Here is a 14,382-nt window from a genome sequence, read left to right on the forward strand (position 1 = left end):
AATATGTCTGTCAGCGAGTCCTACTCCACCTATTTAGACTCCACCGTAGACAACAGCAGCATTTCTCCGACCACGTAGCGAGCCACAAGCTCCGTGGCTTCTTTCAGACTGACAGGTTTAACGTTATCTCCGTTATTAGAACCAAATGACAGCCGTTGCTGTTTCGGAGCTGAAGGACCAGCATTCTAAAAGTAACGTAAGTAACTGATGGCTTGTTTGAAAATGTACTTAAGTATTTGATTACTCAAACAGCAAACTAACGCGTTAGGTTACTCGTTACTGCAAAAAGTAATCAAAGTACTCTAACGCCTTACTTTGTAACGCGTTATACCCAACTCTGCTCACAAATATGTCAAGTTTGCGAAAAACAAACTTTATTTTGAAGTACAGTGAATTTGTGGCACAGAGCTTTTATTTTAAAGTGAACTAGGAAACTAGCTCAACAACATGGATAAACGCAAGAATGACAATGACTATATCAAACTGCGTGGACCTTGAAGTAATGACTAAGGATGAATCTGGACCCCATGGCTGGACCAGTTAGGAACCACTGGTCTAGGGCTGGATATCCTGTAAACAAGACTAGGTCAAAACCTGGTGTATGGCTCGACCATACAGTTACTTTACCTTGCACCAACATGTTGACATGTGAACGCAGTGCTGTCAAAGACTCCCAGCTGGGCATTCCCTGAGGAGTCCCTGGCGTTTTCAGCTGGGGGAAAAAACACTTTGGTTGACAAGGGGGCGATGGGTTGTGGCTGCTGCTGCAGGAGTGTGAGCTCCACCCAGGGGACAGTTGTGAGAGTCCGACCGGCTGCGCACACAGTGACAGGGCTAACCGATAGCATACCTAACAGTTATTATAAGTTTTAACAAAAGAGTTGAGTCATTTATATATCAGTGTAAGTTTGTTGGGACATTTCAATGGCTCATTGTTGGATGTTAGCTGCTGCAGCTGTGTTAGCTCATGCTAACCAGGCTTAAAACTTAAGACTTAAAACGACCATTTGACAGGAGCAGAGCAGCTCCAGAGATGGCAGCAACAGAAAGTTTGCTGGTCCAGTCTGGAGTCAGGACGGTCCAGGATCAGACCCCTGGCGCAAAAAAGATCCAGTGCAGGTAATGTTTGACTGAAGGTGTTTCGTTACTACTTGATACTGGGTTATTTCAGTCGATACCTTAAAGGTATCAAGTACTACAGACATCCAGTTCTACTGTTCTGCATGACTTTTTGTAATGCATCTACACAGGAAAATTGTTTTTATATTCACCCCAGCAATCATGTTCAGTAACTGCAACACACATTGGGGTCAACAGAGCCTCTATTACAACACATTCTCACTCCAATCTCATCAAATATTGATGTTTGGTCATGGACTTTCCACGTCCAGATATGACGTGAAAGGTACCCTGGGTGTGTTGGTTGTTGATGTTCTGGGACGCCATGTCAAGTTATACCTGCCACGCTATGTCAGTAAAACACCGCAAATTGATGTTTTTTTGCCTTCAACAACAAATGCATGTGGTTGGGTTTAGGACAAAATAAGAGGGTTAAAGGAGCTATATGTAAGAAATCTAAAGCAAATAGTCGTAAAATCATCCTAATATGTCACAGAGACTAAGGAATAATGTTCATATAACATACTGATCTCACCGACAACAATAGTACAGCCAGAATATTTGCATCCTAAAAAATTTTTTTGCAGTCTGCAAATCATGTTTATGTTTTGAATTTGTGTTTTGGCCTGTTGTGCCACCCACCGCCGTCTACCAGTCACACAGTCAGTAGAGTCTCAGCATCAGTTACAGTTACGACTGAGCTACAGCAGCACGGCAAGCAGCATTAGCAGTGTCCCAGTACATAGCATTAGCAGCCGGCGCCTCCTCAGCTAAACCCCAGCAGCAGCGTTAGCAGCAGAGAAGCCGGACTTGCTCGAACTGGAAAACCAAACATCAAGGACACGGCGACGTGGCCCTGCCACGGCAGCCGCCAGTGGGCAAACAAATCAGTCTCCAGCGTGTCACTGTCCAGCAACCTCGAATCTGTAGGGGAGGGGGGGTGGACACGACTCGCGGCAGTATTTTGAATTTGAGTGCAGTAACCGTTTTGGCCACATTCTTACATACAGCGCCTTTAAGCTTTAGAATCTTACTGGACGCAAACGCCACTCTCCCAGGTGAAGGTCAGTGTTTGTTGGACCCATGCACCACCCCTCCCACCTGCCCTACTCGGACTTTCTTTGCCTTAACATTCCCTTGTGTGCCACCATGTTTAACCTGGAAGAGGTTTTAATTTAGAAAAGTTAAGAACTGAGGAAAGAAATTTCTAATTAATAGAATCCACACGTTTCAAATTTAATAATTAAATTTAGCTAAAAATAATAAAAACATGATATTCTGTGCCAGCCTCAGAGATGTCCTATCATTTTATACAAAATGTGGTTATCACCCCAAAAAACATCATTGTAAATTCTGTGTGTGTTTTGTGTGTGTGTGTCCTTCCTTTGGGAATCAACCACTGATTGAGGGAGGAACAATCAGCGAGAGCCTTATTACGTGGATCCCTGCCATCAGACTTGCAAATAATGGCACACAGCTAATTGATTAAACTCCACAGAATCACATGTCCTCACCCATGACTCACAACACAGACAGTATCATCATATCGTCCTCTTCTTGTCATCAGCGGCGTGCTCAGAGGATTTCCCTGCACAATATCACACTGATAAAGCCGTGTCGCTTGTCACAGTCAGTTTTATCACCTCGCTACATTGCAATTGATGCAACTCTGACAAAGTGAGTCAGTGTAAATGCTATGCAACAGTCTGATGTCTGCTTTGATATTTATTGATGCAGCTCTTGATAATCAAGTGACTCACTGGCTTTTTTTCTGATACATCCATGAAGGATCTTTATATAGACCACAGTAACACAACATCTGTCTGGAGAGCAGTGATGGAAAGTCACTTCATTTACTTAAGCACTGCACTTAAGTACAATTTTGAGGTACCTGAGTATTTACATTTTCTGCTACTTTAAACTTTTACTCCACTAGCCTACATTTCAGAGGTAAATACTGTACTTCTTACTCAACTACATACATAAGATAGCTTTAGGTGCTTTGCAGAGTCATATTATTAATACAGATAAATAAGTAAATTATGATATGTTAATGTAGTCAGACTTTATTAATGGCCTTGGGGGGAAATTCACAAGCTTCTCAGCAGTATATAAATGAATAGGTCAATATAAAATGTATATTAATTAGCTCCACCTTTTCCAGCTGCAGCGTTAAAGTGATTAACACATTAATGCATCTAAAATTATATAATTCATATAATTCAGTCAGGAACACTTTAATCAAGAAAATGTTTTCACTGGGTCAATTGGGTCATCTTTTTCCATTTGCAGTATTATATTTGGTGGTATGGCTCTGTTCTGGGGGCTCTCTGCCTTTCCTAGGCCTACGCAGAAAGCCTAAGTCAGAGAGAGCACATCTCTCTGCCCTTCCATGCGCCTACATGGAAAGCCTGATGCAGGATTTATACTTCTATGTCAAGTCAATGCCGTACCCACAGCATAGGCACATGCACCTCACCAGAAATGTAACTACACAGGAACACAAACCTCCTGTCTATCATTGTAAGCTGAAACCATTTCCCTCAGTGGAAACAAAACTTTACACTACTTTTATTTCACAGATAAGAAACAATAAATTGTGAAGACAATAAAGCAAAAAAATAAATAAAAATAACATATTAAGTGTGTGATTTATCCTGGCTTCATATGAGCAGAGGAAACCTCTGCTATCCGCCAGGCTAATTGATACAATGTAAAATGCCATAGACTTGTGCTAATAATGTTAGTATGTTGTATTTGTTTGGAAAACATGTTTAGTATAGGACAGTTGTTTTGTCAGTGAATCTTGTGAGTTGTAATGGAGCAGAATTTTGTAACGTTACCTTTGTTCAATGTGGTGTTGTCCATGGCTTCATTTGAGTAGAGGAAAAGTCTGCTAGCCACTAGGCTAATTTATACAATGTAAAATGCCATAGGTTTGTGCTAAAAACATTAGCATGTTGTATTTGTGGGGAAAATGTGTCTAGATAAAGACAAGTGTTTGTCTGTGAATGCTGCGAGTTATAGTGAAACTGATTTGTGTACTTGTATTTGTGTGTGTACTTGTTGTATTTGTGCACGTGTGTTTTGAATCAACTAAACTTTACAGCACTTCACAGAAACCCAGCCGCCGACTAGTGTTGTGGAGGTATAACTACAGAGTGGCACAGACACCACCACACTAGTATAAATGCCAATGTGATGTGATGATTTCGGTTGTTTTCGTGTTGCATGGGTTTCTTTTACTTTTTAAAAGAGATTTACTATTGCATTCCTAAACCACTGTCAGATTGATCAAAATCAATACAGCAGAATCAGAATAACTGTCTTACTTATTCCACTTGTTTTTCCCTCATTGACTCCTTTTTTTGTTTCTTGTTATGTCTCTCCATTTGTCAACTTCTGCAATTTTGCATTTTCAATTTTACTTGTTTTTCCTTCCAAGAAATAAATGAATAGTTTACTTTCTTTCTGAGCGTGTGAACAAAGAATCAACATCAGTCTCATGACTATTAGATAAGTAAAGAGCTGGAGTCAGGATGTGTTTAACCTAGCATTGTCTAAAAGCTTGGCTCTCTGTAAAGTTCCAAAATTAAATGTAAAAGCTTGCATAATGTCACAGTGAGGTTTCAAGGTTTGGCATCATCATTCCTGCACAGAAACTAAAACCAAATGCAGTGGTCATTCGCTGTATCTGCCAACCTGCGCTTTAGTTGGACACAAGGAACAGAAGTGGAGTGTGGACAGCTGGGAGTGGACACAGCCAGCCCAGTCGTCAGAGGAAAATGTTGGCATTGTACAAACCATACATGTTTGCATGTTTTATACATATAATATCAACATTTCTACAGTGACATACATGAGCTGGCTTTGTCATGGGGAGTTGGAGGGGATGGTGGATGGCATGACAATCTGCAGATCACTGTTCAAGACAAACAACACAACTGGATGTTTTTAGAGTCATCACTGTGGTTCCAGCTGTTTTTTAGGCTCTCAGTGTGGGTGTTTTGTAGTGACCTTTCTTCTTTGGTGGGGATAGTACCATGAAAAGCATTTTGTTTTTAAGAGACATCACTACAAGAATTCTCATCCTCTTTTTCATGAATTTGAAAAACTCCCTTCAGCAAAATGATTCAGGGTGCACAAAGCAACATGAAACATTTTTGAGAAATCCTTTGTTCCATGCTCTGTCATCTTACTGAACAAACGACTTCATTAGATATTAGTGACTGCCACTATTTCTTTCTTCATGATCTTATGATCTGTATTTAGGATATGTGTTAATTGTTGGCACTTTCATTCCAGTTGTTTGGGATTTCTAGCAATTGGGTTGAGACAGCAATTGACATATTGTTGTTTTTACATTTATATAGCGTGAGATGGATCGGGGGTTTGGCGCAGCGTCTGCAGAGATGCTGGCACTGTGCCGGACCGTCATGGTCAAGAGAGTGTTGAGCCAGAAGGCAAAGCTTTTGATTTACTGGTCCATCTACGTCCCAACCCTCACCTATGGTCATGAGCTCTGGGTAGTGACCAGATTTTGAATACAAGCGGCAGAGATGAGTTTCCTCTGTGGGTTGGCTGGGCTCAGCCTTAGAGATAGGGTGAGGAGCTTGGACATCCAGAGGGGGCTCGGTGTAGAGCCGCTGCTCCTTCGCGTAGAAAGGAGTCAGTTGAGATGGTTCAGGCATCTGATCAGGATCCTCCTGGGTTCGAGGCATGTCCCACTGGTAGGAGGACTGGAACATACTGGAGGGATTACATATCTCATCTGGCCTGGGAACACCTTGGGGTCCCCCAGGAGGAGCTGGAAAGTGTTGCTGGGGAGAGGGACATCTTGAATATTTTGCTCGGCCAGCTGCCCCACGACCCAGCTTCCGATAAGCAGTTGAAAATGGATGGATAGATGGATGGATGTAGTGCAGACAAAAGTGATACATAATCTAAATAAGACACATTTAGAGGTGTTAGTAGGCATAGTTATTCCCTTTGGATAGAAACAGGCTGACCATTTTCCCTCTATTTCCTGTGTTTATGCTAAACTAACTGCATCCTCACTCCAGCTCTGAACTCCTGTTCAAATGCCAATTTTGAAATTTCTAGTTTACACTGGATACTGGGTGTATTTGAACTTTTCTTATTGATGAATAAGATTGATACTTATTTTTATTTTTTCATATTGTGAGTTGATATTTTTTCTATCTTTCCATCTGATTCTATAGACCCTTTTACTGTTAGTAAACAGTATGATGTTTTTTGGTGGGTGGGACTTAGCTGGAGGCAAAACAGTTCTCCACAGACATTAGCTAGCACTAGCTAGCAAGTTCTGTTGATTTGTTTTAGACAATGGAGGAAGATGATGTGAATGGTGTGTTCACATCATCAATTGAAGGTGCGTTCATGTCACTCATTCTGAGTGTGGGAGTGCACTCTGACACAAACTGGAGTGTTTATAAATTTGTAATACTGTCTGAATGTACCGTTCAGTTATCCAGAGCACCGCACTCTCAGAGTGGCAGAGTGCACTCTGGTCACTTTGTCTGGTGAAACAGAGCAGCAGAGTGTTGAGCGGAGTGAATGTTGAACTATAACACTCCGTTTCTTTGACCAACAGGGCTCTCATTTTAGCGTAGAGCGTCAGACTGAATTTAAGAACGCACCATGTAAGGTCAGGCTGAAGGGTGTTCAAATTTCAGTTTTGAGCCATGACTCCTTCTATTCTGGCTCCCAAGAACACAACAAGACAACATTTTAAGCGTCCTGTGTAGCCTACAGCCCTGTGATGGCGAGTCGTGTTTTGCCTCCAGATAACAAACTGACATCATTGTGACATCGGCCCTCGAGGGGTCCATGGATCTTAAGATTTGGTGTTTGTCTCATTGAATGTTTGCATCATTAGTGACTTAATCTATCGCACTAACTGTCTTAGGTGTGTGTTGTTGGCAGTATTGTTGCAGCCTGTTGCTCAATTACAAATATGTTTTTTAAACTGTGACTTTAATGCCTGATTAAGGTCGACGACTGAACTATTGTTTTCTCAAAACTGTGGTACTGACAGAAACTGGAACAGGCTGAGCATGAACTGAGCCACTGTAACTATCTTTTAACTTCAGTGTATTCAACATCATTCACTTCCTGCATTGTTTTGATAATACCTGTCACTTCATGTAAATGCAGTCTGCTGTTTGTCTTTCATCCCCGACAGTGTTCAATATGCAACAGTGAGCTCGTGTTTGCGTGCATGCCACCAGACGTCAACACATTGACAAATTTTCAACAGGGCGGAGAGGCTTTGTACATTTTCAGGGATGTTTGTATAATTCTGGCAGCATTTCAATGAAAGATGACACCTGAGGGATGAGCTCTCTTGGGCTGTAGGAGGGGAACCGGCAGTTAATCAATGAGGATGTTCAATCCTGTTAAACAGCCAACTTCTCTGTTTGTCTTTCAGGCCAATAAACTTAGAACCAAGACCCTGCACAACACACTCAACCCTGTCTGGAGTGAGACCCTGACCTACTATGGCATCACCGACGAGGATATGGTCCGCAAAACACTCAGGTACTCTCAACTTTATTACACCCAATTTGTTCCCACAGTGAAGAGGAAGACAATGACCGCTGAAAGGAAAGAATGAGGGGGAAGGTGGAAAAAACTTGTGATAGATGGACCGATTCTTTTCACACTATAGGTTCCTTAAAGTTGTGAATATACTGAACTTTTTCAAACCTTTGGATCTTTTTGCAAAATATATTCTAAGTTTCTTTGTGACACTCTGCTATAGTTCATGCTCATTAGACAGTAAGTGCTGCCCGCCTCAAAAAACTGCATAACCAGTCATCATTTATAAGTTTACATTAATAATATAAAATATTAATTTTAATGCACTGATTCAGCATCCCACTTGTGTGTAGGTTGTCTACACACAAGTAGACAACCTACACACAGCTCAATACGATGTTACAGAGACGTCACTGACCAACAATCAGTCATGTGAGGGGCAGGTAGCAGATGTCAAGGGGCCGTATTCATAGACATTCTGAGAATAGAAGACAAGGGAAAAAGAGGAAAGGAAGAAGGGAAGGGAGGATGTAAATGAAAGAAATTAGGGAGGAAGGAATAGAAGGTAATGGAAGGGTGGGAAAGCAAAGAAGGAAGGGAAGGAGGAAAGGAAATGAGAGGAATCGGAGGGGCGGAAGGACAGAAGGAAAGAAGAGGATTCGAAAGGGAAGGAAGGAAGGGAATTAAAGGAAGGGAGGGAGAGGAAAGGGAGGATGGAGGGTAAGGTCATGAAAACAAAGAGGGTAAGGTCATGAAAGCAATTGAAAAAAAGCAAGACAAAAGGAAATAAGAGGACTAGAAGGGGAAGAAAGGGAGGAAGGATGGGAATGAAAGGAAGGAAGGGAAGGTAAAGAGAGCAACTGAGGGAAAAGCAAGGAAGGAAGAAAATGAGAGGAATGGGAAAGAAGGAATGAGAGGAAAGGAAGGAAGGAAGGATGGATGGAAATGAAAGAAATTAGGGAGGAAGGAATGGAAGGTAATGAGAGTGATGGAAGGGCATGAAAGCAATGAAGTAAGGGGAGGAGGAAAAGGGAAGATGGAGGGTAATGAAAACAATTTGGGAAAAAGCAAGAAGGAAGGAAATAAGAGGACTGGGATGGGAAGCAAGGGAGGGAATTAAAGGAATACACAGGGAAAGAAGGAAGGACAGGAAGGTAATGAAAGCAATGGAAGGAAAAAGCAAGCAAGAAAGAAAGGGAATGAGAGGAATGAAAGTCAAGGAAAGAGAGGAAAGGAAGTAAGGATGTAAATGAAAGAAATTGGGACAGGAAGGAATGGAGAGTACTGAGAGTGATGGAGGGAAGGAAGGGGAGGAGGAAAGGAAATGAGAGGAATGGGAGAGACGGAAGGACAAAAGGAAAGAAGAGGATTGGAAAGGGAAGGAAGGGAATTAAAGGAAGGAAGAGGAAAAGGAGGATGGAGGGTAATGAAAGCAATTGAAGGAAAAAAGCAAGAAGGGAGGAAATAAGGGGACTGGAAGGGGAAGAAAGGGAGTTAAAGGAAGGAAGGAATGGAAGGTATAAAGAGAGCAACTGAAGGGAAAAGCAAGGAAGGAAGAAAATGAGAGGTATGGAAGGAAGGAAAGAGGAAATGAAAGAAATTAGGGAGGAAGGAATGGAAGGTAATGAGAGTGATGTAAGGGTGGGAAAGCAAGGAGGGAAGGGGAGGAGGAAAGGAAATGAGAGGAATGGGAGGGGCAGAAGGACAAAAGGAAAGAAGAGGATTGGAGAGGAAAGGAAGGAAGGAAGGAAGGAAGGAAGGAAGGAAGAGGAAAGGGAGAATGGAAGGTAATTTAATCAGAGCAACTGAAGGAAAAAAGCAAGACGGGAGGAAATAAGAGGACTGAAGGGGGTAGAAAGGGAGGAAGAAACATAGGAAGGAAGGAAGGGAATTAAAGGAAGGAAGAGGAAAGGGAGGATGGAGGGTAAGGTCATGAAAGCAACTGAAGGAAAAAAGCACGAAGGAAGAAAATGAGAGGAAAGGAAGGAACGATGGCTGGAAATAAAAGAAATTAGGGAGGAAGGAATGGAAGGTAATGAGAGTGATAGAAGGTTGGGAAAGCAAGAAAGAAAGGGGAGTAGGATGGAAGGAATATGGAGGAATGGAGGGGAATGAAAGGATAAAAAGAAAAGACATGGAAATGACAGAACGGAAAGAACAAGGAAGCAAATAAGAGGATGCGAAACAAAGGAAACGAGAGAAGGAAATGAAAGAGAAATAAAGAAAAAAAGTAAGGGGAGAAAGAGAGGAAACATTCCCCTCCATGTGATGGTATATTTCACTACCAGAAAGGCTTTAGAGAATAAGTTTCAGGGAGCAGTGATGTTTGACAGTGTCTCTTCTTCATGGCTCCTGAGGTAAATCACCGTATTACAGCCTTTATTTGACAACAGCAATTTTACCCAGAAATGACTGCTGTCGTCATTTATCCTGTGTATTCTTTTTCACTACAATTTATGTCACATGTCTCTGTGCCAGGGCGAACCTGAACGTGTGATAGCCCCTGATCAGTTAAACAGCCGGGAAATCCTTTGTGTTTGTGTGCACTCCAAACAACACTTTTGTTTGGGTGAGATAACTTCCTGTTGTTGTTGGTTATTTGTATTTCACTACGACACCTGAGAATAGACTAAAACCTGGAACAGAGGTGTCTGCTTCCCATGATAAACATGACACTGTTATGCAATGGAAGTGTTACTTCACTGTTCTTTGCTCCTTTATTTTTACCAAAGTGTTCACACTGTAGTAGAAGTAGGTTGCATAACCATATGTGTAATCATTTCGGGAGCTACAGTACAGTATACAGTCTATCCTAATGATAGGTGGGCCGCACACAGTGGAGGGAGTAAATAACTGCAGTGTGTGTTTCTGGTGTGATTGTACCTGTAGTTGTGACTTCTAATTAGTGCCAGGAGCTCATTATATCACCCAACAGTATGTTTGTTGTACTGAGAAAAACTGATTGGTGTAGAGGCCATGCCATCGTTAGGCAATGTTATGGCTGCTGAAACTGTTGCTGTACAGGTGGTTCAGATCAAAGATTGTCATCAAATTTGACACAAGCTTTCGTGGTCACCTGATGATGAACCTCTACTGACTTTGGTGACCCCCTGACGTTTCCTTGAGCACCACCATGAGGTTCATTTTTGTGTTATTGAGTGGAATATCTCAGCAACAACTGGAGGGATTGCCATGAAATTTGATGAAGACATCCATGTCCCCCTAACAAGGAATTGTAATAACCCTGGTTATCCCTCAAAGATCTAGCTACACTTGCCAACGTGAAAACACAAAGCCTGTATTAGTTTGTCCAATCCATAGACTGTATAAATAATGAACGTAGCTACCGTGGCATCTGCCACTGGTTTGTGGAATGCTCCTCTGAAGCCTCAAGTTAAGCATTACAGCCACCACCATCTTGTTTGTTTTTTTTATTTTAGCCAGAAGTGACCATAGTTGAGTGAAAGAAACACTTTCTGCATATTGATAATAGCCCTAATATATCGTTCTTCAGCGGGGACAAAATGAAAACAGGACAATGAGGTCTTGCTGCCGTCTTGACAAAGCACTCCGAGATGCTTTCACTTCAACCCACTGGTTTGCGGACACCTGTTTTGAAGCCTCAAGTTCGGCATTTCAGCTGTCGCCATCTTGATGTTTTGGAGCCAGAAATGACCATATTTCGCAAGAGGGTGGAGCTGTGTAGGAGTAACGGGTGGATCCAAATCCACCCCCTGTACAGTTGTCATGAATGTTGAAATTAGCTACAGAGACCAAAACCATTTTTGTGCCAGGCTGTAAACATGTTTATTTTAGCTCTAAGGTTGCCATTTTAACATGGGAGCCAGCCTCAAGTGGCCATTAGAGGGACTGCAGTTTTTGACACTTCTGCATTTGCTTCATTTTTCAGCCTCAGAGGTTGCCACTTGGTCCGTTCTGTGTTTTTATAGAAACAACATGGCAGACTCCATGGAAAAGGACCTGCGCCATATGTAGATATAAAGGGGTCATTGTAAGGCAGCAAAAACACGATTCTTAGTATCAGTTGATTTCAAACAAATGACACCAAAACAATGAATACTATATTCCATTCCTGCTAATATACCCCCCAAAATCCTACATACTGGGCCTTGAACATTTCATCTAGTGCCAAATGTGTTTGGTTTCAACAAGCCCTCCAACCCATATGACCACATAAGTCCTATTTATTCTGGCAACTGGATTGAGTACATTCTGCTAACAATCCATCAGCTTCTCAGTGATGATGCAAAACAACAGTGAAATATACAGTAAACTGTTCAGTGTCTATACAGGAAACAGTGACTGAAGCACCACTTAACATTTAACACTGGGGGGTGGGGAAATAAGTGATTCTCAGATGCATCACTATACGGACATGAACGATTTGGCATCACTTCACAAATGTCAATAATCGATTATGTAAATGTCTATTAATAACATGATGTTGTCGGATTGAAAGAGGCACAACTCAACCACGAGGGCAGTGAAGCACCTTTACAGTCTACAGAGCGGACAGGTTTGTAAATCATCACAAAAGGCAGCAGTTGCAAACTTGTTTTAATCCTATGTCTAATAAAATAATTACAAAATAATTACATTTGAACCACTGCTTTAGAGCATCAAGAAGCTGGGTGGATTATTTCTACCACTGTCACCCAGTTGGATGTTCATGATCCACTCATGCATGATGAGCTTTATTGGAGTAAGGACTGAGGGATGCACAAGTGTTCATCAAATCAACATTAATGTTGTGATCGTCCTGTAATTGAAATCTAATTGCATTATTTCTAATAATTTATCAATTCTTCAAACCTCAGATTAGTTATTTTTAAAAGTCATGCATACTGTATCTCACAGCTGGTGAAGTAATTGCTAAATCACTGTTAATAACTGACAACCTAATCAACGCTCTGCAAATATTTTATGGTTATTTTGTGTTGCAGAGCAGGAGAAATATTAGTGTTGTTCCCTGCAGTGAGTACCACCACAACAACAAGGAATGTCAGTAACATCAGCCATTTCTCACAGATGTGATCTGATCGACACTCGTCTGCACGCAAGCCAAAGAAAATCTATTCACATAACAGCGCCTTAATAAACCATTTCCCACCAACAATACTGAGAGAGAATCCCGCACATTCCCACACAACACTGTTCATTTATTTTTGTAAATTGAAATTCTAATTCATCACCACCTGTCCATGTAGCAGATAAGTTATTTTTTTATCCGTCATGTTTCATTGTGATTCCTATTACGCCGTATCCCCTACAAGCAGTGCTAATACATATTACTCATGCCACAGGGTGCATGATGCATAATGTAATGAAATGGCGGAGAGGAATATAGATCTCCAGTCTGGAAAGTAAAAGTGAAGCTCGGAGTGTACGTGAGCCTTTGTCCTCTGTGGCTTTGAACAGAGAACTGCCTTTCAGTTCACCATCAGCCATTATCTTCTCTAAGCAGTTACACTGTGAAATATAATGAATCTTATTTTTATTAATTGAAGAATACACTGGCAAACATACAGTAATGTTTTCAAAAGGATGTTGTCATGCATTGAAAGGAGGGCGCGTATTGTGTTTATGTGCTCGGTGAAAAAACAGAAAATGGGCACATTATGCAAACAGACAGAATGTACCATACACTGTGGCACAATTCAGTTGAAGCTGCACTAATTGAGTAAATAAGATGAGCACAGCATGATGGGTTCAAGTTAAAGTCCCAAAATGGTTGTAAATGATTTTGGCATGAACAGGAACAATGTCATTTTTCTATCATCTGAAATATGTCTGGACATCTTCTCTTCTCACTTGAGTCTTTTGATACATACATGGCTGAACGCTTCCTAAAGCATAATTATCCCATCATCATCTGTCATGCTGATCGAGCCTGACAAAAGTCTTATGAACTCCTTCACCACAGAACTACCGAGGTTTTGCTTCAGTGCTATGAGTCCCAGAGAGTCAGCGGGAGCAGCTTCAGAGTGAAGTGGAGATTTTGGGGGAGGATTGAATCCCTGTGATGGAGGTTGATGGGCTGCAGGTGGAAAATGACAGGTTTTTATTGTTGTAAGCCTCCTTTCAGTGACAGCCTGAGCCTCACTTCATTCTCATCTTCTTCTACCCGCTCTGTTCTTCTCCTCTCAGGATTTCAGTGTGTGATGAGGACAAATTTCGCCACAACGAGTTCATCGGGGAAACGCGAATCCCCCTCAAGAAGCTGAAGCCCAACCAAATCAAAAACTTCAACAACTGCCTGGAGAAACAGTTACCTGTAAGTACAGCGAGCCTCACCAATACCTGTGGTTTTATTTGTTACTGTAAACATGATGTAGTGATTATTAACAGAATAATTAAAAACTCTACAGCACAGGAACAGTGATCAGAAAAAGTCGGTTTATATTAATTTGATTTGCAACAGTTGTTACACTAAATCAAGTTAACATTACATTTTGCTACATACCCCGTACTCTCTACTCGTCTCTACAGTAGGCTACTATTCATTAATATACATCCCAAAACAACAGCACACTTTAACCTAGTGTTTTCTATTTTATATTATACTCCAGAGCATAATAATACACTGTACTATACTCCTGTGTATACTGTACTACACTATACTCAAGTGTATACAACATTCTACTATAATCCATTGTGTTCTACACTACACTACCTAGTGTA

The 14,382-nt window shown here is 41.3% G+C and overlaps 1 protein-coding gene across 2 annotated transcripts in view; it reads left to right on the forward strand.

Annotated features, from left to right (window-relative positions):
* The window catches only part of doc2b (double C2-like domains, beta), a 245,734-nt gene that overhangs the window by 192,740 nt on the left and 38,612 nt on the right, over nucleotides 1-14,382 (forward strand). For both annotated transcript variants that reach the window (XM_050034470.1, XM_050034479.1), the window contains 2 exons: nucleotides 7,571-7,680; nucleotides 13,849-13,975. In XM_050034470.1, coding sequence (XP_049890427.1) covers nucleotides 7,571-7,680; nucleotides 13,849-13,975 — 237 coding nt within the window. The remainder of the gene's footprint in view (nucleotides 1-7,570; nucleotides 7,681-13,848; nucleotides 13,976-14,382) is intronic.

Source organism: Epinephelus moara, chromosome 3, assembly GCF_006386435.1.
Source record: "Epinephelus moara isolate mb chromosome 3, YSFRI_EMoa_1.0, whole genome shotgun sequence".
In the NCBI taxonomy this organism is placed as follows: domain Eukaryota; kingdom Metazoa; phylum Chordata; class Actinopteri; order Perciformes; family Serranidae; genus Epinephelus; species Epinephelus moara.